Source organism: Leuresthes tenuis, unplaced genomic scaffold, assembly GCF_036924035.1.
Source record: "Leuresthes tenuis unplaced genomic scaffold, fLeuTen1.0.hap1 SCAF_11, whole genome shotgun sequence".
Taxonomy (NCBI): Eukaryota; Metazoa; Chordata; class Actinopteri; order Atheriniformes; family Atherinopsidae; genus Leuresthes; species Leuresthes tenuis.
In genome coordinates, this window is record NW_027325365.1 from 18,601,306 (window position 1) to 18,625,593 (window position 24,288).

Here is a 24,288-nt window from a genome sequence, read left to right on the forward strand (position 1 = left end):
TATGTAAATGAAGGTCAGACTTTTCAACATTATTGATCATCAGAATGATTAACATCACCAAAGGAGCATTGAGGTAGTTTTCTCATAATGATGCTGGTTGGTCAAGAAATTTCTTTCAAACTCCTCCTACTAATAGGTGAGTCTTATTCATGACAAACCTGCATCCCTGCTTCAGAATCACTCAGCACTTCATCTTTCAAGCATCTTGACCAAGTAAGGCTTTCATTTAATTCCTCCCTTTTTCCTGCACAACTGAATAATTCTTTAATTTGAGCTTTTGAAACACATAACATTGGTGATAAACAGTTAATATGAAGGTTTTATTCACATAAAACTAATGTGTGAGACTTAGTGTTAAATAAAAGATTGCTGATGAAGTTCTACATTTACGGTATATTAAAACTGCTCCGGGGTGGATAATGATTGTTTTGATTCAAAGTATTTGAATTACTGTAACGATGACTTGCTATTTAATACTTTGTCTACTCACTTGCTCAAGTTCATTTGAGTGAAGTTGACTTTTGCAGTTTTTGTACAGGAACATTTTAGCTTTTAAGATAGACTTTTGTCAAGTAAAATGTCCTTTAACACACAGCCACTATTTTTAATTTTATAAACTAATCAATACATCATTCTCTGTACAACTTGAACCCAAATGAGACTTGTGTGGCAGCAAGAAGATCCTAACAGAAACTGAGATGCTTAACAAGCTAAGTTGCTCCGTGTTTATTATGTTATTATCGACGTACATATAAAAACATTTGAATGTCATTATTTGAGATACACAGCCAGGTATTTCCAGACAAATGTACCAGTGCTGCAAGGATTTAGTGTGTAACTCAGTTGATTTCTAAATGTCCTAAAGGTGCTATGTTTACAAAATGCCCCAGGATAATGGAACTGGAAAGGTGTATTACCAATAAATGACCAATGAAATGTGATGCTAAGCAACATATCTTAATGACTTTTACTGATACAGTTTTATCTAATCAAACACACCCCATATTTAATGCCTTTGACTGGCTTGGTACAGCAAGGTAGAGGAACTCCATTTGAACATCTGTACATCAATAAAATATTTAAACAGAATATCATTATATCACCCTATTAAATATTAGTTAACCAAATTCGTTAATATATATAGACACTTTGTCATTTGTATATTCTCTGTGAGGTGTTTCATCAGAACTACAATTTGACAACACCATGTCAGGATCAGATGGGTTTCCTGCCAGTTTCTATGGGGAACCAGGAGTGTTGGGCATGTTATCAAATGGGATCAGTGCGTTCCTTGTGCTTCTACAGAATTTCAATACAGCTCACACTGGCAAAGTGCCAGTTGGAGTGGAGAACATACTTGCAGGTAAAACCTGTAGTAAATGAGCAAGAAATTATTCTGAAAGTTATACACCCTCATAATGGTTTACTCCAATTTACAAAATTTTTACAGGTGTTCATCTCATCCTGATTGGTGGTATCTGCCAACTGGTGGCTGGATTGCTTTCCTTTCGAAAATACGATCATCTGAGTGGTACTGCCTTCATTGGCTATGCTGCTCTTTGGGGCAGTTTTGGAGCCACACGAATCTACAATGGTGCCTTATTTCAAAATCAAACAACATTTGCGTCAGATCAGATGCTAAACATTTCCACCAATAACTTGATGGGCAACACATCTCAGAATGACTCCACAAAGTGCCATTTATGCCTGTCCATAGAAGAGTCGGCCATTGCTGGTCTGGTCCCCTATATCCTTCTGTCCTTTCTTCTGGCATTTTGCTCTGCCACAGTCAACTACATCATGCCTTTTGTTTTCGGGGCCATCACGGCCACTTTAATCTTTGAAGCGGTAGTTCTAGTAGCAGGCTCCTGGGCCCTTGTGGTCTCTGGGGTTCTGGAGTTGCTTATTCTGATCTTTGCCATATATGGTTCAGCTGCTCTGCTCGCCAAAGGTCTTACTCAGCGCCTCATCCTCAAAGGCTTTGGGACCCCCCTCTTCAATGTTCTCCTGCTGGGTACCACCAACTCAACAAGTGCCCAGAGTATTGGCCAAGAGAAGAAGAAAAACACAAAATATGCTGAGCCCATGGCATTGGGGTTCTTCTGTGACTCTGTTGCTCCTTTCATCTTTGCTTTCTACAGCTTTGGGTACATGAAATCATTTGGTCTCGGAGTTGCATGGGTATCAATCATTAGTGTTGCCCAGCTGTTCTCCAGCTATTATGCTCATCTGCGCCTAGATTGCTACCATGCAACTAAGTTTGGATTTCATGCCACATATTGGCTGATCAAGGCCTGGGATGAGTTTGTGGTATCGACTCTGATAGTAGAGGAGAGTCGAGTGGTCTCTGGGAGGGAAGCAATGGTGGGAAACTGGTTCTTTGTGGTGGCAGGCTTGGTGCTGTGTGTGGGCAGCCTGAACATGGATGTCCTGGAACTGATCCACAACTTGCTCTTTGTCCTCCTCACCGTCGCAACAATCCCCCAGATCCCCCTGCAGAGTTATTACATCTTCTTTGGTGTAGCTTGCTCCCTATTCACTGCAGCCTCTATCTATGGCACTTTCTCACGTCTCATCAACACCATCGCAGAAAAGTCTCTCATGCCTGTAGGACCACAGCCCATCTCCACCGACCAGCTGAAGATGGCTTTCAAGTGTAGACGTTCTGAACAGGGAGACCAGCAGGTGCTGCCCCAAACTGACCAGGCCTCAGATGCTCTGTTCTATCTTTCAAATGGGGTTGCATCTCTTTCAGCTCTCCATTCAAGAGTGTCCAGTATGAATCCTGCTCTCCTTCACATGACTGTCCCCTGGGTCCTCATCTCTGGAGGAATCATCCAGGCCTATGTCAGCAGGCTGCAAGTCACAGGAGGTGGCCGTTTTGGGTCAGTCATCTCATCCATCTATGTGGTTGTCTGGGCAACTTGGACCTGGTTTAGGTTTGCAGGTACATCAATATATATCAAAAGGCGAACATTTAACTCTTTGTGTTGAATCAAAATCTTACCCTAAGTTATTTTTTTCCAGGTAACCAGCTTCAGTTCTCTACAGAGGCAGCTTACGGTTTCACAGCAGGAGGCATTGCTTTCCTGCTCATTAATGCTTTCCTCATGTTGATTGGTAAGATTGATTATATTCCTTTATTTAAAGTATTTACAAGTTTGTTTTGAACTATTTAGAATTTAGTTTCTTTGTCTCAGCTGCCTACAGGAACCTGGTTCTGCTGTTTTTAACAACTGTCATGGAGGTTGTTCTGGTGTGCTTTCTGCTCTCCACCCTGCAGCAGCTACCATATGAACTTGAAAGTAAGTATAGAAAAAGCTTCATTTTTAAAAATGAAAATAGTCTTTAATCAGAACATGTAATATATAAATCAAACTGATTATGCATAATATTGTGGTCTGTTTCTTTCTCTTTTTACAGTGGCCATGCTTGCATTGGTATCCATCATTTGTATATATGGAACTTTGGCTTCTCTGGTAAACTGCATCTTCTCACAGAGAATGCTGCCGATGGGCCCTCCCCTGATAAAGGTAAGTGGTGATGAGACCAACATTGTATTCCTACTGAAATCTGCTGTAATGCATCCTTTACATTTACCAGTATGCCCTCCTTTTTGCGTTGTTGTAGGAAAAAGTAAAGCAGGAAACAGCTCCAGAACCACCCTGTCCAGTAGCTAACTCACGTCTCACCAGCAGTCTCTTGAAAATTGCTAGCCTTCTGGGGGAGGGAGGAGTATGTGGTATTCCCACAGACACTGTGTATGCTCTGGCAGCCTCCTGCAAGAATCCTGAGGCGATAGAGAAAATCTACAACATTAAAGTAAGAAAGAAAAACAAAATGTTTGTTGGTGTGTAACATGGGGAAAATCATTTAATTCAATTTCCAAACTGTGTCCCAGGACAGACCAGCAGAGAAGCCTATATGTATTTGCATCTCTAGTGTGGAGCAACTGGTGGCAGCCAAGCCTCCTTTCAGTCCTCTGCTGTGGGAGTTTATGAAGAATGTGTATCCTGGAGGCATTAGCTGCATTGTTAGCAAAGGAGACTGGTTGTACAGACTCGGTATGTTGCCCTTGGAGCCTCCCTTTGAATAAATGACTTGTTTCAAAACTGATTGAAATTATGTCCGAATTGCACAAAATGAGTTTAAGAAACAGGTGCTGGGCACTCTTGATCTGTATACATTTCTGTTTTATTAAAAAAGGGGCAAAAAAGAAACAGAATAGAATGCATATGAAAAAAGATTCTTAGGAGTTTCTCATCATTTGTCTAACACTAATCACTATCAATGATCAGTGTTCACTTAAACTTTGAATGTATCTTTTGTAGGAGTAGGACCAGCTTATGACCGTGTTGGAACTAGGGACAGCATCATGATCCGTGTCCCTGACCACACAGTGACCGGCCACTTATGCGATATTACTGGGCCTCTTGCTATTACATCAGCTAATCCCAGCGGAGAGCCAGACAGCACCCACCACAGCATGGTTATCAGGTAAATCTGGTGTTTATGTAGAAGAGCTTGCTGAGAGTTGGTCGTATTGTACTATTGTCTTTTTATTTCCTTCTCTGTAAAATTAAATTTTTTTGTATCAAATGTGCAACTGGAGTGTAGTTTAAATGTCTGAAATACCATTTGTGTTGCCATAGTCGACTGGGACATAAGATCCAAGGAGTCCTCTGTGACGGGGATTCGAATGAAGTTGTTGCTTCTACAGTTGTCAACTGCCTGAGAATAGATGAAGGTAAACTTCAAAATAGTTCCAAAAATAATTATTTTTCTTCCTTTGCTTTCATCTGTTTTTTTAATGAAAAAGAGTCACTTAGAGCATTCTTACTCTTTTCGCAGGGACCATCAGTATCGTAAGGGAAGGCTGTGTTCCAGCATTAAAAGTTCAACAGATCTTCGACAGAGTGAAAAGCAACATGCTTTGATCATCATCTTCTTTTCTTTCTTGCAAAGCGTATATTTTTTTTCTTTACATAAGCTTCTTCAGCTTGTGGACTTCCTTTTAGAAACTAACATCTTGTTGGGATGAAATTCTGTATCTTCATAATCTTCATTACTTTGTGTCCTGTGGATGTTCTTGTTGTGAATTTAAGTGTAATAAGTACTTGAACAATCTGCATTACATATTACACACGTGATTAATAAATTAATTTCATGGAAACTTTTGAGTCTTAAATAAGCTGTTACAAATAGCTATATTTTCTTTAGCAGCGACAATGGATTCAAATCATTGCTTGTGAAAACAATGTTAAATATATTACTTGTCCAATCTAATTGCTCTTAGAGTTTGCAACACCATTAACTAACTATAATGTAGACCAAGAAGCTCCCCATACAAAGCTCTGCTGAAGTACAAACTTGTGTTGGATTATAAGGAAAACTTCGGTATCCCATACACCACCATTTGTAGCATCAACAAATGGAAAATATAAGACAAAAAACAACAAACCTCCTAAGACCATTGAGACTACATTTTAAAAAAAAGTTTTCAAGTTTTTTAATTGTTTTACTCAGTAGTACAAAAGGGAGTACATCATTTTGCTCACTGTCATCTTGTAACTGGATAGAAAAATAAGGAAATGAATCTTGGCTACCTTATAAGCCTGTATAACCATTATCAGCACTATGGTAACAAGGTTAAGAGTGGAAACGTTTTATCATTAAATAATTTAACCCGTGCCCTTGATATTACTTTTTAATTAATGACTAACAAGGATAATATATTAGTTTCTAATTAAAACGGCGTTTCCAAAAGACCACACGATCAGGAAGAACCATTTGAAACAATACCATCGTTGTCCATGTTCTTGTGGAAATACAGGCCTGACATGATGTCACACAGTGAATGTTTGCCTCAGTTTCACATTAGGTGAAGAGTTTAAATAAACATACTGTGGATAATAGAGTCAAATGAATAACCTCATTGATTCTCATTATTTTCACTGGTAAATTTAAAAGACTTACACAACAAACTTGAGTTTAGTATCCTTAGTATTTCTTAAAGCTATTGTCATTTGTTCCCATGTGTTATTTGTGTTTTAAAGTATTATTCTATTCTTACTTTCGTATGTGTATTGGAGCACTATTGTTACAACCAGATGTGCACGACATTAAGTGTCAAATGTATGCAGATGATGATGTCACCTATGTATCAGCTAAGCCTCTACAACATACTGCGAGTTTCCAAGCAAGATGAATGATTGGTGTTTCACAGAGGCTTCACAATAATTTTCCTTACCAGAAGAGTCCAAAAATGTCTTTCAATGTGCTAAAATATGATGATTTAACATTTGTTATCAATAACAGGGAAACTGAAAGTAGAAAATTTAAAAGATATTTGTATTTCAGGCTTCAATTTGAAGCCATCATTTGGAAAAGATTCAGAACCAATAAAGTGATTATTTCTGTCCCATTGGATTATTTTTGCCTGTTAAAGGCTGCAGATTTTGCTTGCATCTCATGATTGTATCAAACTTTTGTAACTACGTAATTGTTCAGCTACCAAACTGATCTTAAAACCTTGATTTCAGTATTTAGCAATTCATGAAATTTATTTGTAAATGTGTCATTGGTCTTGCTTCACAGTTAGTCAAATTATTTAAAAATTTAGTCCCAAGAGTCATTACAATGGGGGCATTTAATAGAGAGTGCAAACCAGCAAAGCATAAAGCATTATTTGGTCAAATTCTCTCTCTCATCTAAAGGTATGCAGCTTTGAAACATTTTGCCAATAGGAAGAAAATTATAACTTCTTCTGCTAGTTTTAGAACTTCTTCCCTAATAGCCAAACAAGGAGTAAGCTCTACAAATAAACTATGGTTAAGTCCAATTTACACAGCAAAGTTTGCATGATTTTTGCATATAACAGCTTTTCTTTGTTAAACAGAGGAAACTCATTAAACTACAAGCAAGAAACAGTTAACATGTCATTAGTGAAAGAAGGTCAAAAAGGAGGATTAATCATCAGGAAGAATGAGTTTAAACATCATTGTTTAATATATTGCAAGCAAAAACCGGTTAAACATACCAACACAATCAATGAATGTTTGACTTATTTCCTCATGAATGACGAGTTTAAATAGAAATATGGTAGCTGAGCAAGTCAAATGAGCAACCCCATCAAACATGGACTATACAAAGAAACATTGGAGAGGTTACACCCTGTAAAACAGCTTGATATAAAATCTCACAAACAAACCAAACATTTTCACTGAATGTCTTATTACTGAAATTGTTTGTATTTTTTGCTGTTTCTTTGACCTTTATGAATGTTTCCTTTTTGAAGGATTTTATTTTAGCTTCCCCAGTTGCACCATTGGCCGGGGATTGATACGTTTCCGGTCAAACATAAACCGTTCACAGTAAGACGTCCACCCATACGGAAACATTAAGAGTTATGTTACATAAAGGATGGGATGAATAAGGATGATTCTTACGGTATGAATCTTCGGTAAAGTTGATATTATCTCATGAATGACACAGTGACAAACTATCCTTGGAATTTTGATGCAAAAGAAAGCATGGCAATCAAAAAACAATGGACACAGAGAGAAAGAAACCTGTCTTATAGTCAAACCTTGCTGACCAGGAAGGATGGGTTAAAACAAGGCATCATTGTTCAAACCATTTTGGGGAAATACTGTCTTAACCAGATGACACTGATGTCATAGTGTTCCTGAAGCAGTCATGGTTCATGGCAAGAAAACCAAGACAATGCTTTGTGGTTGTTTTGAAACTACCTGAAAGGAACTTACAGACCCAGTCTGCATCCTAAGAAGGAAAGTTCAAGGACAATTACATCCATTAAAAGTTTTTTTCCTTCATTTGTCTGTTTTATTTCTTGCTTTACATCATTTCTCTAAAGTAGTCTTTGAAAATTGAATCCATTCACTCCTACAGCTTTGTTTATGAAGCATTCTGAAACCTAAGCTTTATTTGATAAAGCCTGCTAAATGCTGAAGAATTCCCAGTAAAACTGTCCATTAAAACCTATTTTCAACCTCTAAAGAAACAAGAAACAATAAAAGTTTTAAGATTTAAACTTTGGTCTCTCACTGGTAATGATTTACTTTGCTCCTATATTTATCAATTCTTAAATAACAAAATGATCTTCCACGCGTTGAAAAGGATGATCTGATGCTCATGCTGACTCAGGCTTGAAAGGTACAAACATTAATATTAATGTTAACGTTAACGTCACTCAAGGCATTCAGGCTTTAAATCTCAATTGGTTGTTTCCTTACTGGATTACAACTTCTTTACTGGAACACAACATCTTTCCTTGTTTCCGTTCTGTGTGGGTGAACGTCTTAAAATAATGTCTTTTTCTATTAATATTACGTGGAAGACTCGCTGTCTATTTGACTGTCCTAATGACTTTGACTTTGACTCCTGGATGAAAGACACTTAAAAGAGAAGGTAAAGGTAAAAAAAAAGCCAAAGAATATCAATAACATGTAGAAGCACAATAAGCCTGATACAGATATTAAATGTATTATTTCAAGACATCTTTAATTTCTAAATGATATAGTTTGTGTTCAATACAGATAAAGATCCCACTTCAGTGTGACAAAGAATATTTTTGGGCTGTGAACCGCAGCACTACTGCCATGTGTCTCATGACTCTCTGTGGTATAAAACTCCATCTGAAGAAAATTAAGGGAAATAAAAAAGATGATAAACTTGATAAACAGAAACTGGAAACACATTGGATCTCCAGAATATGAAAACATTCTTCGAGTCCGACTTCAAACTGTCATATAAACTCTTGTTTCACACAGTTAATAATCTTATAGTTTGCATCTTAAAAAGGTGAAGATTTCACACACTTGTTGATTCAGGTTTGAATGGGTTCAAATCAAAACACAAAAACTTGATGAGGATGTTTGTTTGATTTGATCATCTATTGTATTACCATTAAAGCTCTTCATGTGGAAAGAACCGAAAGCAATCATTCATTGAGTGTTCATCATGCTAAACCTGGACTTCCCTGAAATGTATTGAACAATAATGTTGCTGTTTGAACCCGTTCATCCTGATAATTAATCTTTCAATCCTGACCAAGAGGTTTCTGTTTCTCCTGCGATGGTCACTGTTTCTTGCTTGTCATTTACTTTGTTGCTTCTCTTTAACGTGGGAAAATCACAAAGCTGTTTCCTCAGTTAGTTTGTCACTGATGTCACATTATATAACCTGTAACGAAGAATGCTTTATTTCCTCACTGCTCACAAAGTTTATGCATTTTCTTAAATGGTCACTATTTCTTCACAGTAATTTTTTTATATTGTTACTTTTTTTTTCAGTTTAAGTCACATAGCATACAATTAACTAAAGAATAACATTTGGTCAAAATTGGTAAGATTTTTCTACTTTGTTCATTGACTCTGTTTCTGCTGTATGTAAATAGATGCTAAATGACATTACATCTTGATAACAATTTAGATTCAACATCAACGATCAAAGAATAGGAAAAAAAAGAAATTCTCCAAATTAGTTATTTTTTTATTCTTCTGAGTAATTTTTGCTTAAAAGCATGACTGCTTCAGGAAGCCCAGCAAGGTTTAAAGAATAACATTCAAAATTCACTTGACTTGATCATCTACAGTATTTCTATTTATGCTCTTGTGGATAGAAACTGAGGTAAACGTAACCCAGTTGCCAGGAAGATGTGTAACCATTTGATGTTTTTAGAACAAAATATATTTAGAGTGTATATCCTCTAATTTATTTTCTTTGGATTCATATACAAACCAAAGCAGCTTGGTAAAGTTTAGAAAATGAAATATCTGCTTATGGCTAGAATGTAAAATATCTGGTCCTGATATATATATATGATATATGATTGGTATTTAATACAAGGCCAGTTGGCAGGAAAATAAGAAAGACACTGTGTGCATGAGTTTAAACACTGTTCAATACTCATGCATGAAATGCAGGCATTGCAGGTATTTCTAGTTCCAAAAATGTGAGTGGAAATGTATTTTCCTGGTGACTGAGCTGGAGAAACATTCACTGACTGTTATCTTTTAAACCTGTATTTCTTAACAACGTACTGAACAATGACGCTGTTGTCTGAACCCATTTTTCCTGATCAGGAATCTTTCACAATGGCACAAGTTTATTTCTCTGTTCTTTGTTTCTTTTTTGGGTGTCATGTGTTTGCTTTTAATTTTGTTTGGATTACTTTCACAAGGAAAATACCAAGAACTTATTCTTAAATCTGTCTTTCACTCACAGAAGATAACAGTGATTTAGGCTTTAAATCTAAACTGGTTGTTTCCTTACTGGAGCACAACTTCTTTACTGGAACACAACATCTTTCCTTGTTTCCGTTCTGTGTGGGTGAACGTCTTACAATAATGTCTTTTTCTATTAATATTACGTGGAAGACTCACTGTCTATTTGACTGTCCTAATGACTCTGACTTTGACTCCTGGATGAAAGACACTTAAAAAAGAAGGTAAAGGTAAAAAAAAAAGCCAAAGAATATCAATAACAAGTACAAGCATAATAAGCCTGATACAGATATTAAACGTATTATTTCAAGACATCTTTAATTTCTAAATTATATAGTTTGTATTCAATACAGATAAAGATCCCACTTCAGTGTGACAAAGAATATTTTTGGGCTGTGAACCGCAGCACTACTGCCATGTGTCTCATGACTCTCTGTGGTATAAAACTCCATCTGAAGAAAATCAAGGGAAATAAAAAAGATGATAAACTTGATGAACAGAAACTGGAAACACATTGGATCTCCAGAATATGAAAACATTCTTCGAGTCCGACTTCAAACTGTCATACAAACCCTTGTTTCACACAGTTAATATTCTTATAGTTTGCATCTTGAAAAGGTGAAGATTTCATACACTTGTTGATTCAGGTTTGAATGGGTTCAAATTAAAACACAAAAACTTGATGAGGATGTTTGTTTGATTTGATCATCTATTGTATTACCATTAAAGCTCTTCATGTGGAAAAAACCGAAAGCAATCATTCATTGAGTGTTCATCATGCTAAACCTGGACTTCCCTGAAATGTATTGAACAATAATGTTGCTGTTTGAACCCGTTCTTCCTGATTATTAATCTTTCGATCCTGACCAAGAGGTTTCTGTTTCTCCTGCGAGGTCACTGTTTCTTGCTTGTCATTTACTTTGTTTACTGTGCTTGATTTTGGATTTTGAAAATGGTTAAGGCTTATTCCTGACTCCTCTACTAGCTAACATCATCAATAAGTAACACTGACCGAACTTTCAAATGACTTCTTTTTCCTGGTGCTGGTGCCTTGCTGGCATCCTGCTCAAAATAACATGTGTTAGTTCCTGTCATACATGTTCACAAGTTGCCACAGACTCTTTGCAGACTCTGCACTTACGTGAACAACACATTTCTTTTTAAAAATGTTCTTCTTCCTTTTTTTGTGTGTCAGTGTCAGGACAACCAGCATCCTCTTTGTGGAAAATACTGCACATCCGAAAACAATGGCAATTCATTTTATATTTCCTTTTTTCCAGTGTTTTTTCTTAATAAGTTAAAGTTGTTTCTCTAGTCACAAAATGTTAGACATATCAGAAATATTTGTGCAGAAAGACTTAATGAAGAATTAGGAAAAAGCTAAATCTTTTTCTTCATTACAGGTAATATAATATGGTGTCAGTGAAAGACTCATTAAGACATCACCCTTGTGATTTTCCTTGTTAGTGGCAAGAAACTTTAGGAATGACAAGCAAGAAACAGGGAACATTTCACAGGACACAGAAACTTGTGATAGATGGTTGGTCACCAGGAAGAACTGGTTCATATAACAACATAATTGGTTGATATGTTTCACTGAAATACAAGATTAACATGATAGAGTCATTAAGAGTTTGCTTTAGTTTTCCCATACGTGAAGAGCTTTAATAAAGAAACAGTCAAAGACAAGTAACATTTCACGTCACCTCATTTAGACCATAGATAATTTTCAATAAAAGCCAACAATAGGACCTCCCGATAGGTTTTTAACTGCATGTCTCCAGTTTGCAAGTTTTGGTCATCAATTCATGAGCTGCTGCGTTCTTCTGTCTCCAACTTTTTTTTTCAGTGACTCAGGTCTCAATTAAGTAGACTTTACAGTTTTGATCAAGAGCATTTTTTAATGAAATGCCTCTGATATATGCCTTGACCTCAGTTTAAGTCTACCTTTGTTCATGGTAAAAATTTGTATATAGACCCACATTGGTACGAGTAACATTGCACTTCGCCACAAAAAACAGCCATGAAATACAAGAAAAGTACTTTTTTACATGTGTTATACAGTCACCGGATTGGAGCTTTAAGTTCCCAGGAGCACAGGGCTCTGTGATTATGTTTCCCCAAACAGGATGACAACGTTTTTATCTGATGCAGAGGCAGAAACATAGGAAGGATTAATGCATGAAAATACAGAGAGGTCCTTAAAAAACCTGCTGTTGAAAATTCAGTTTTTCAGTGAAACCTTTGAAAAAGGCAAGACAATAATGGCTTCTGGACAAATGTCTTACTGTTGTTTAGTTGCCAAACCATAGTCCACATACAAAGAGCATTTGTGGAGGGGTCCAAAGATGGCAGATAAATAACATCCAATCTGACTTAGGATGAAATAGATTTACATGGAAAAACAAGGTAAACTGACAGATCCATGCATAATGAGCTGTTTGATTCTAGTGTGGAATAATCAGCATAACATAATAAAAAACATAATAAAGTGAGAAAAAACAATGAAAACATTGGAATGTTGTTTGAGATAAAAAAAAAAAGTTTAGATTATGGTCACAGCCCAAGCTTGGTTTTATAAGTATTTCTAACAAAGAATATTTGGCTAAAATTGAATTAATTCTTTATTATAAAGTAATTTACTATTTTTTACTGAATTTGAATTGACAAAAAGGAGAAAGGACATGAAGCATGGTCCAGTGTGTCTATGGAAATTTGATGCTTGTGATATAAAACACAAAACAAGTAACCCGTTTACAACCGTGTCTGAAGAATAAAGAGTTGTGCTTTCCTTACCATCAGTCAAAGATTATAGAAAACTTTGAGGACAACTTTTAGACAAAGTTCTTTTTACTGTTGCACAAATTTGTTCAAATATCATCTGGAGATTTAAAAAAGTTAGGTGAATCTTATCACATATCTCAATGACATCATGGGCTTGGATTTCACCTTGGGTGCTTGTTTGAAAGATTATGATTTCACAAATTTACTTTATTATCCATACTTTATGTGTAAGGTAGAAGTGTATTATGTACGATCCCTTAAGTACAAACAGTTCACACATTCTATTTGACATGTTGCAATTCTATAAACATAATTCAATAGATATAATACACAACAGTATTTTTGTTAAATATATACAATGAATGGTGTACACTCAAGCAAACAATCACACTTTATAAACACATCTGTTTAATCTGCCAGATTAAAGTAGAATATTTATTATTCAGCTGGCAGCATCTTCAAGCCGTGCTTATAACATAGATCCTATGATCTATTTCTTATATCTGGATCTGTTTTGTGTAAAACAGTGGATGGTTATGAGTTTTCAGTTGCTGACTCTGCCGGGCCGTCCCCTCTTGAACTTTGCTCCATTTGTGTATCTGATGGGTGCAGATCGTGTTCAAAAGCAGGATTTGTGTGACCCTGCCTGTGCCGACTCTGAACCTCCTCAAAAATCTGAAAAACCTACAAAACACAAAAACACTTTAGTGTGAACAGACAAACTAAATGCCGGAACGATGTTTCAAAGAATGAGAAAACTTTCGGAATATTTACGTGACCTTGGATTTTGGAATGAGACCCACTCTGAAGAACCCAATGTGTCCTGTTTCAATCTTGGTGCAGTCAACCACAGTGGATGCAATATTCTCTGGTGAGGGTCCATCACATAGCACCCCATCCACCTAGAAACAGCAAAATGCACATACAGTTATCAAAAACATCATCATCTCCTTGTGATTTTATTAACACTTAATTGAAATCATTACTTTGTCTCCCAGCTTGGCGTAAACTTGGTTATGGTGAGTCGTGTCTGCCTCGCCTGTAGGGTTGGCTGAGGTTACTGCAATGGGCCCCACCTACAAAAAATAAAAATAGTTGCTCACTCAAGGTCCACCTGGTTGATTTTTATTCGTTCTGAAAGTATGCAGTGATCAATATTCACGATCTTTACCAGATTAATAAGGTGTGTTGCTACTGAACAGTCTGGGTTTCTGATAGCAATGCTTTGAGGAGTTCCAATGTGTTTGGCAGCGTCTCCCAAACCAAACGTGTCCATCCAGGGACCTGTGTGAGACAGAAAGCCGATAATATTAAACCCCAACATGCAGGAGCCCACATACACTATTTCACATGCAAATATAGAAACAGCCACCTCTGGGTATGACCATGCTAATGGAGGATGGCCACGCAGCCTCCATGAAGTCCAGGAGCAGGGGGCTCAGCAGGTGTCTCACAGGCTCCAGCTGCTTTATGGAGGAGATCCACATAGACATGGGTCGGTCCTGAGCTTGTTTTTTCACCCTGAAACCAAACAGCACAAATCAATGAGAGGGAAACACAAAACCGATATAAAAAAGGCAGCTCTTATAAAAATGGAAACGTACTTGTAAGCTTTGACAACAGCATCTGGTCTGTTGCAGGCTGCTACCAGCACATAGACGGTGTCAGTTGGCATTCCACATATGCCACCATTTTTCATGATATCTGCATGAGGAAAGGAGTGGGGGAGAGGAAAAATACACTCACAACTAGCATAAAAACAACTGTTTATTTCAGAAATCAGCACCATTGTATGTTATCTCTCACCTGCAATCTGCTGGACTGACGTGGCCTTGCGGGCCGGCACGTGAGGGCAGATATTTGCCCGTCCCCCCACACCGCCCAGCTTGACTAGAGGTCTTCCGAAGGGGATTTGGGGAGACTGGAATGTGCTATTGAAAATGTTTGCCAGAAAAAAGTAAAAACTGACCAGGCCAAAGATGATGGTGACTCCTATGTCGTAACCATAAGGCAGTGCACCTACTGCATCCAGCAGGAAGCTGATGAGGATGAGCTGGAAGGTGAATGCGTAGACAAACCAGGCTACATTCAGAAACAACGCTGCAACTGTCACCAGACAGTTAAACAGCATGAAGCCAATAATCCCAACAGCTACATTGAAGCCTCTGGTTTCACCGTAGAGGCCGCCGTATCGTGTCAGCCCCCACACTGTCCACATCACCCCGTAGAGAATAAAGACTGTGCTCTCAAAGGTTTTACCCCGGGCAAATGCTACCGAGCCACACAGCAGCTGCAGCGCCCCACCAGCCATCACCACCCAGGGTAGAACCAGAACAGACAATGGGTTTCTGTCACCAACTGTGGCTGTGATGGCAAAAGTAGCCAGCACACTGCAGGCATGGCCTAAAACCTCTGCATCTGCATATTTAGAGTAGCCCAGGTGAGGTGCGTGTAGCTCCTTATTGTGAGCTCTGAGAGTAAGACTCCTCATCCTGCTTACTAAAGCCTTGAAACAACCCTGTCCTGTAGGAATCATGGTAGTGGAGACCATGTTGAATGAGGTAATTAAAAGCATGCCAGCAGAAGCTACAAATATGGCTGCCTGCACACCCTGAGTGCCTCCTTGGAAGAAGCCTTGAGGCTGCGCTGCAATAGAAATACAATAGGCTGCAAAGAATAACTGGTAGAGTCCATCCAGTAAGCTCTTCTGACAGCTGAACAGCGCCAGGATGAAGAAAAGCACTGAGAAGACCACAGGGAAGGGGACAGGGGAAATAGGTTGAATGGAGTAAAAAGATAACAAAGCACTGTAGCCCTCTGTAAATTTCAGCAAGGCTGTGAAACCATAGAAAGTGGCAGCGAGCATGTCCATAGCTCGATAAAAGATGATACACATGCCAAGCTGGAAGACCCCAGCTGTCCACAACCAGGGAACATGACCGACAAAGAGCTGGGGGACCACACCTAACAGGGGACAGGCTAATACAGAGGCAGATAACAAGTTCAGCACCAAACCTACACTTACTGCATCACTACTGTCCTGGTTCTGCTTTGTTTTCTGCTCATCTTTTTGCTTCAGGCCCGTACTAGGAGGCTCCACTTTACCTTGAGTGACTGTGGACAGTAGATGTCCAAATCCAAAGTAAACACCCACAAGGCACACAAGGAGGTAGTTAGCAGCAGTAGCAGACTGACCAAACCCTGCAGCTGACAGGTCAGCAATTTGGTGTGCGCAGGCTAAAGAAATGCAGACAGCTATGACAAACAGAACTACTTTCTTCACAAAAAGTGCAACACTGCCTATGATGAACAAGGCCAAGGTAAATGCTGCCAGGCCAGGGATCAGAGATGACCCCAGCTCTGTGTGCTGCAGCACCCTCTGTCCTACCAGGATGTACACCAGACCCGAACCACACCACAGAGCAGAGACAGTCAGACATAGAGCGGAAAACAGCTGGGCGTGGGACAGACTGTGACGGACACCTACGAGAGAGATGAGGCAGGGTCAGACCATCTGTATGTTCAAAAGTAATATTACAGTTCAGTTAAATCAATACAAACCTGCATAAGCTACAAGGGCTGCAACGATGAGGAGTAAAATCCCCAGAGCAGTGTGAGGGATGAAGTCTTTTTCAGGAGAGCTGGCGTAGTTGTTCACCAAAAGCAGAAGAGAGCCTGTAGGTCAAAAACACAGCGATTATCCTAAACTACAGCACAAGAACAGACAAAGTTACAATGCTTTTGTTTTATTGATTTGATTTTTTGTTTCATTAATTTATATATGTCCCTTTAGAGAATATTTTGCCAAATCAAATGGCATCAAGAAGGTGTCTGTATGACTCTTCGAATGATCCAGTATGATTAAGTCTTTCCTAAAAGGATTTTTTTCTCAGTAGAATGATTAAAAAATTAAACAAATGGACATGGCCTCATATTAGCGGCAGGTACATCATTTAACACATTTTAAGTGTAGTTCTTCTACTTAAATAACATGCTTAGATTTTTTTTAAGAAAACGTTACACCACACAAGTTAAACTTTACAGGAGTCGTATTAATCCGCCCCAGAGCCACGTATTTTAGTTTTAATAATGTGTGTATTACACACAATTATTAATGATAAGACTAATTTCTGCCGCTGACTGACGTACGAAAGGAAAAATTTACCAGCAGAGATGCTCAGAATGCCAACGGAGCCGTGTAGCGAGCTTCGTTGAGCCATGACTATAGTCGACTTTTGACGACTCAAGGCTTGGTTTTATAGGAGCGACGTGTGATGTCAGCACGCAGGTGGAACTTGAGAGAAAAGTCTAGGACAGTGCCTTATACTTTATCTTATCTCATCTTATTCACACCACTCTGGCAGTTACAGGAAAAGCTTCGCCTTCCTGCGAAATAACAGAGACCGTTCAGCGCGGGGATATACAGTGTGATAAACTGCACATGAAATTATGACTATTATCTGTCTTTAATGTGAAGCACTGCAGTTGGAAACTTGTTTTATGTGTCAACGTTCAGGAATGTAATTGAAAATCTCTTTTTCTTTTCCTCCTTAATGTGACGGTTAATAATTTTGAGTGTTATGAACGCAGTTCTATCTTTATTACGCGCGTACAAATTGTGAATTTCAAAGAGGAGATTATGAATAATTACATACTCGGGGATTTATTTTGATGTCTTGATGAGTTTTTCCATTTGGAGGAAACACATTTATTAAAATCAGATCTTGTCCCCCAAACAAGCTTCTGTTCAACAAAAAAAAAGTTTTATTAGGAGTCAAAACAAATAAAATAATCTTTCAGTGAAAAATGTCTGAATAGACTAACTATGCTGTTTAAAAGTTCACTTGTCTTATTATAGCAATGATTAAGAGGTATGAGTCAGCACTATTAGCTCCAAGGGGATAGCGTTCCTGCTTACCTTAATATGTATGATGTCACCAGTTTGGACAACAGGTTGAGGGAGGAGACAAAAGAGGCAGTCAGGACTATAAAAAGTCTGCCTCAGAGCTCAACCAGCACATCTCAACTGAAGACCTGATTACGTGCTTCTTTAAACTTCCTGTTCAAGGTGAGAAATCTAAATCTAGAAAAATCTTTGCTGTCTTTATTGATGCTTTTAGCCATATCATTTGATAAGAAACATGTTGACTTTAGATATCCATTAATACAATAAAAAGGGATGACAGATTGTCTGATGTAAGGGGCAAAGATGGGTTGATTATATGTTTGATACAACCTCAAGTTTTATGTTTATTCAGTCAAACTGAGTCATGCACATTAAGCAGAGTCTTGTCTTCCCGAAACTTAACTAGTGTCAACAGTGTTACTTGGCAGCAGCAGAGGTAGCAGTCGACTGCAGTTAACTGCTCACCTGGCTCTCTAAATTTTTTATAGGAACATGCAGCAGGTGGCTCAGGATGCTACAAGCTCAGCGATTTAAACATTGCACTTCATAAGCCTTTCACTTTGCAAGGAAACAAATAGATTGTCACACTTATGGAAGTTGAATTAACGACAGTTTAACAGAAACAGAAAGTCTTGAAATAAATGCATTTTTGGGTGTTTTACAGTAACCATGGCAAAGCGCGTTGCAGTTATTCTCTCAGGCTGTGGAGTCTATGATGGCACAGAGATCCATGAGGCCTCGGCCGTGCTTGTTCATCTGAGCCGAGCCGGAGCAAAAGTAAGTGCAAGAGAAGAAGAGTCAATTTATTACAGTGGTTTTTTTCTGTGTCAAATTTCAACATCCAGTCTCATTTATAACATTCATACCTATAACACACTTTGTTTTAATAGCAACTCTAAAGGGAGCCCATAGATACCCAGTTTAACATGGTGTAGAATGTTTAACATGCTGGTGTTTGATTTTAGGTGCAGATGTTTGCTCCAAATGCAGATCAGATGCATGTTGTAAATCACTGTGAGGGGAAACCTACCGAAGAGAAGAGAAACGTCCTGCAGGAAAGCGCCCGCATCGCCAGGGGTGATGTGACTGACCTGGCCAAGTTAGAAGTCTCAGCATTTGATGCCGTAATCATCCCAGGTGAGTCGGCCTCAGACATACATGAGAACAGAGTAAGATAGATGCAACCTTTCTTTTTTAACAAGTTCTGTTGCGCTCAATCAGGGGGCTTTGGCGTGGCTAAGAACCTGAGTGACTGGGCCGTGAAGAATAAGGACTGCACCGTCCAGCCACATCTGGAGAAGCTCATCAAGGCTTTCCACAAAGCTGGAAAGCCTCTGGGCATGTGCTGCATCTCCCCTGTTCTGGCTGCCAAGATCCTGCCTGGATGTGAGCTCACCCTGGGGCAGGACAAAGAGTGTGAAAAGTGTGTGAAATAGCTTTTTACATAATTTAGATGTTTATAAAACAAAAAAACAGTCTCACTCAACATTTTTCTTTCTTTTCATCCTCAGGTGGCCATACGCTCAGACAGCAGGTGCTGTGACGGAGATGGGCTGCAAACATGTGAACAAAGATGTGGAGGAAGCTCACGTTGATGTAAAGAATAAGCTGGTCACCACCTCTGCCTTCATGTGCAACGCTCCCTTTCACCAGGTGTTTGATGGAATCAGTGTCATGGTTAAAGAGACACTGAAGCTGGCTTAACAAGAGTGTTATGACGAATTCATTGTATTTATTTTCTTTAAAAAATGTCATTTGAAAATGTTGAGTTTAATATTAACTTAACTCACATTTTGTCTGAATATTAATCAGATGTTACACTGTCAAAACTGTTGAAGTGTTCAAATTTTTGAATAAAATAACTTCTGGGAAGTACAACTGTGCAATTATTTTTCCTCTACAGATGAGAATAACACTGAGAGAACTCATTAAAGTCCCTCTCCAATACAACTGTCAAAAAAGTGAGGCGAGGCAGCCCATGGGCTCCCTGTTAAATATTGGAAAAATTAATCCTGACTACTTGCTGGGTGTAGCTTTACAGCTAATTTGCATGCAATGTGAAGAGCAGATGAAATGAGAAGTTATCTGAAGCTGTGTGGAGAAGACAGTAGAAGCAGGGTATAGCAAGGCCCCTTGGCCTCTTGGCTGATGGACTTGGCAGCAATGCATTTCATGTTGAATAATAATTCAGATCATCTTGCTTGCATTTTTTTAGAATAAACCTCAGTTTCAACCATGCCTGGTGGAATTACCAGATTATTAGAACTATTGCATAGTGTAGAGGAGACAGGGCAGGAGTATGGAGCCATTTCAGGGTCAGATAAAGTTTTTTACAATAGCAACAAAATAGAGAATCTCTGCCTTTCTGTACTGTTTTCTCTTCTGTCAGACCGGATGCACTCATTAGGGAGCTGCGCCTCTTGAGCTGTTTCAGCCTCCTGATGAAGGTCTTCAAATGCTGCGGGACCTACTCAGCATCGAGAAAGAGAAACTAAAGTGAACCCCTTCTCCCTTGTTCAATTATTTATTCATCTGTTTGTTATCTCTAGTAAAATAACACTGTCGGTCTATTGTTTTAATAACCAGGAACACACATATCACTTATTTAGCTCTACAGCACAATAAACCAGTGGTAGCAGACTACAATAGATGAGATAGCTCTGAGAAAACCGTCTTCAGAATTAGTTAATGAATGTTTGTGTTTAATTTCATGCAACTTGATGAATGTTTTAGCTTTTAAAATCAAATCAACTAATTACATTTCTTTATTTGGTACAGAATTAGATACAGTGAGAAAAGAGAAATGAAATTACCGACTATAGTTTGTGAGTTCATTTTTATTTATTTGTTGGTTGTCTCTTTAAAACTTCATCAAGCAGTGCAACGATCATTACAACTCAATGTCCACTTTTCCCAAACATTTCAACACTTCAATATGTTGTGAAATATATCTCAGAAATCAATACAGCTAGTGATAAACTCAGAACAGACATTTGGCTTTTAATATAACTCAGATATTCTGGTAAAGTGTAAAAGTAAATGTTGTCAAAACTCCAGTAATCATTCAAATGCTTTTGTTGGAGAAATGGTTGAACTGATCCACTCCACAAGCCAACTGTGTCGCCTTGAATTTCCTGGGTCGATCAGCATCCTGACAGCAAAACATTTCAAGCAAAAAGACCAACAAAGTCAATACACAATGCAAGTCTGACTATCCCAAACTGTAAGCAGACCATAAAAAACGTTCCTCTCACCTGTATGGGGTAGGCACAGGTAGGAACATAACGGATCACAAAGCCACAGCGCCTCCTCTGGGATGTGTTGGCATCACTTGCATGGACAAGAAGTCCATCGTGAATCTGTTGAAACAATTTCATGATTCATTCAGCTTAAATAATTTAAGACCTGTTTAAGAGACGATATGACAAAAAAAGAAATATACAAAAAGAATCAATTAAAAACCAAACTCACAGACATCTGCCCAGCTTTCAGAGGGCAAAACACAGCTTCCTCCACCTGCACCAGCTCCTCTGGGATCTCCTGGTTGACTGACAGCATGTTTCCAGGGCGGGTGGCTTGGCGATGGGGCAACATGCCAGAACAGTGGCTGCCTACCTCCAGAGCACAAATGGCAGTGAGGAAGAGTGCTGATTCTGATAATTACTTTTTACATGCTATTTTATTCAGATCACTTATACATACAAAATTCATTCATTAAAAAAAAAAAAACTTGTACATTTAGGTGGGGGTCAACAGACACTTATTTAGCTGTAGCTGAGCTAAGACTCCGGCTTGCACAAAAAGTACATATGCAGCATATAGGTACCTGGGATGACCTGAAGGGCGCCATTTTCTTTTAGTGAGTCATCCAGAGCGAGCCACACAGAGAGAACAGGGCCACCAGCAATACCCCAATACCTGTGAACAGAATACTCACATTCAGACAAAACAAAGAAAAGCAGAAAAAAATAAAATCCATTTTTTCCTTTTAGAAAGTCGGATTCACCTCATGTCCTGGTGCCAGGCCACATATGGAAATCCATTCTCTCCATCAGGTTTGGTTTTGTTCTCTTCGTTGTCCTGGGTGTGACCTGGTTTGAGTGTTGGATATTTACAGATGAAGCGTGAGTCCAGCAGGATGACGTCAGGGCCCAGGATGGCTTGGATCGCTTGCAGGATACGGGGGTGTTTGGTCAGGTTCATCGCCCATGGATACTGAAGATGAACATTGTGGAGGCTGTACTGAGTGTACTCTGCACCTGGGGATGCAACAGGTACAAAACAAATGTATTAAATTGGAAAAAATCACAAATTCTTTTTAAGGCAGTACTGAAGAATTAATACCCAATCAAAACTACTGTATGTGGAACTTATCATTACTTAGGATGGACAAAAAGACAATAACAATAAAAGACAATCATAGAACCATATACGTTCCTTACCAAATTCCTCCTCCAACTTAGAAAAGGCCTGTCGAGCCTCCTTCAGCTCTGTCTCATTCAACACAGGCAGCGGTGAGAGGAAGCCCTGCTGCTTGTAGCTGTCTTGTAGTTCAGCTGTGGATGAAGTCATCTTTGTTGGACTGTTTCACTGCTGATGCCTCAGGCTTTCTGCTTCCAAAATTTACAACGTAGAGATTGTTGATGATGGTGGAGATTAAAGATTTGCATAAAGACAGAAAGGATAGTCAAGCAGTGTTCAAATTTTTTAATAGTTTGGTATTTATCCTGTTTTCCTTTGGGTTCATAAACACATAGAAATGAATGCTGCTCATCCCTTGAAGCCCTGAAGAGAAAACCACAGTCACACACAGTAGATCAGACTTAACTCAGCCTTCAAGACCAATATAACCAGGCACCACACCTCATAAACTGTCTAAATTATGTTCACTGTCCATGTTAGCAGTCTTTCTTTTCTTCTTTTTTTAACCTGCGGACTGAGGTCCAGAAAACAAACATTATCCTCTTAATGGACACTGAAAACAGTCAGACAACAAAACTGTCTGAAGACAGTTATGTTGTCATGAAATAAAAAATGAAAAACAAAGTTAATTCAAAAGAAAACATTTAACACAGTGAAAGTGAACAAAAATGTCTTCCTTTAAGTACAATCTTTTTGCATCCCAGTGCAGATTTTTTAATTTTTCTAAGTAAATTTTTAATCTGCAAATGAAACATATTTGTCAGAATGAATGAATCTGTAGAAACGGTATCCATACCTGTCTGCTGTGCAGTCTTTTCTTGCTTTGTGTGAGTCTGGACTCTGCCAACACTTTTTGACAGAGATTATATACTGGACAGAGCTGCTTGTGGACCATCCTACTCCTGAGTCAGCATCCTGAAACCTTTGCTTTACAGGATACACTTGTTAAACATGTTGTTATAGACAGGGCTGCCTCATGAGATTTCAAAAGGAAACAGATAACGTGACTCACGAAGATAAGGACTATTTTTAATTTTCTTTTGAACTTCGTCCTGATTGAACTTATTACTGTATCAGCCCCAATTTTTTTCACTCATCACATTTTGGTATTAAACATTTTTTTGTTCCTGGACAGAGACTCAGAGAGTGACAGAATGATGACTGATCACAGGCAAAGGCAAAATTCATTTTGTGTCAGATGAGAGTGTGAGGACAGCTGAGCAAAGACGGAATGTGACTGAGGAATAATAATCACACGATTCCTGCCAGCATCAGTCTTTTCACCTTTACTGTTAGCTGTTTTTCTGGGTTAAATGATTCCATTGTTACTTGTTTTCCCTGGTCAGTCTTTTCTGTCACTTATGTGTTTTTAAGAATATCATCACATTATAACAGGTTTATGTTTATGTTATTCTTTTTGACTATTGGAAAATACCAATGAAAAATAAAAAGAGGAATTACAAGACAAACAATTTTGTACATTTATTTCAGCCTATAAAATGTTCACATTTTTTTTCATTGTCATCTTTCCATTGTTCTTGTTCAAAAATTTTCTTTACAGCCTTTGTTTTAGACGTTTGCATTTGTTGTCTGACTGTGTTATTGTGAATTTCTACTCTGCGTTTCTTTCGTCAATGCCATATGTTTGGTTCTTGCCACATAAGGAGGGTAAATGAAAAAAAATATAACTGGGATAGATGGGTGATCCAGCTCTAAACAACTGTCGACGTTTTCTTTAAAAACTGAGAAAGTAGTTTGAGCATGCAGATAGTTGCAATGCAATGCTGCCCCCTGATGTCAGAGAAATGACATTCTTGTCAAGTCATGCTGATTCTTTGTGTATCTGTGTAGATCAGTTGATAAATCAGTGGATTATGACTTGTCATCTTGCACAGGAACAATATGAGCGTGATGGAAAACACTTCACAG

At 38.4% G+C, this 24,288-nt stretch overlaps 4 protein-coding genes across 4 annotated transcripts; 2 read left to right on the top strand and 2 right to left on the bottom strand.

The window, feature by feature from the left end:
• Nucleotides 1-188: 188 nt before the first annotated feature.
• On the top strand, nucleotides 189-5,466 carry LOC140318206 (uncharacterized). Its single transcript, XM_072395914.1, has 11 exons — nucleotides 189-213; nucleotides 1,306-1,363; nucleotides 1,451-2,947; nucleotides 3,028-3,120; nucleotides 3,201-3,305; nucleotides 3,424-3,533; nucleotides 3,631-3,822; nucleotides 3,902-4,064; nucleotides 4,332-4,497; nucleotides 4,653-4,747; nucleotides 4,852-5,466. Exons 3-11 carry the CDS (start codon nucleotides 1,636-1,638, stop codon nucleotides 4,935-4,937), a joined length of 2,322 nt encoding a protein of 773 aa, XP_072252015.1. The 5' UTR covers nucleotides 189-213; nucleotides 1,306-1,363; nucleotides 1,451-1,635; the 3' UTR covers nucleotides 4,938-5,466.
• An 8,055-nt stretch (nucleotides 5,467-13,521) lies between these two features.
• Nucleotides 13,522-17,258, bottom strand: LOC140318208 (uncharacterized). The gene is made up of 9 exons (XM_072395916.1): nucleotides 17,197-17,258; nucleotides 16,593-16,706; nucleotides 14,838-16,514; nucleotides 14,636-14,735; nucleotides 14,404-14,552; nucleotides 14,203-14,315; nucleotides 14,018-14,107; nucleotides 13,811-13,933; nucleotides 13,522-13,715 (listed from the first exon to the last, which is right to left on the bottom strand). Exons 1-9 carry the CDS (start codon nucleotides 17,249-17,251, stop codon nucleotides 13,566-13,568), a joined length of 2,571 nt encoding a protein of 856 aa, XP_072252017.1. The 5' UTR covers nucleotides 17,252-17,258; the 3' UTR covers nucleotides 13,522-13,565.
• Nucleotides 17,259-17,990: 732 nt separating this feature from the next.
• LOC140318644 (glutamine amidotransferase-like class 1 domain-containing protein 3, mitochondrial) lies at nucleotides 17,991-19,699 on the top strand. Its single transcript, XM_072396453.1, has 5 exons — nucleotides 17,991-18,099; nucleotides 18,602-18,714; nucleotides 18,903-19,074; nucleotides 19,159-19,360; nucleotides 19,449-19,699. The coding sequence occupies exons 2-5, from the start codon at nucleotides 18,607-18,609 to the stop codon at nucleotides 19,639-19,641; spliced, it is 675 nt and encodes a 224-aa protein (XP_072252554.1). The 5' UTR covers nucleotides 17,991-18,099; nucleotides 18,602-18,606; the 3' UTR covers nucleotides 19,642-19,699.
• A 1,139-nt stretch (nucleotides 19,700-20,838) lies between these two features.
• Nucleotides 20,839-23,228, bottom strand: LOC140318209 (L-threonyl-[L-threonyl-carrier protein] 4-chlorinase-like). Its single transcript, XM_072395917.1, has 7 exons — nucleotides 23,156-23,228; nucleotides 22,380-22,547; nucleotides 21,944-22,196; nucleotides 21,764-21,855; nucleotides 21,409-21,548; nucleotides 21,192-21,296; nucleotides 20,839-21,088 (listed from the first exon to the last, which is right to left on the bottom strand). The coding sequence occupies exons 2-7, from the start codon at nucleotides 22,507-22,509 to the stop codon at nucleotides 21,002-21,004; spliced, it is 807 nt and encodes a 268-aa protein (XP_072252018.1). The 5' UTR covers nucleotides 22,510-22,547; nucleotides 23,156-23,228; the 3' UTR covers nucleotides 20,839-21,001.
• Nucleotides 23,229-24,288: the final 1,060 nt, after the last annotated feature.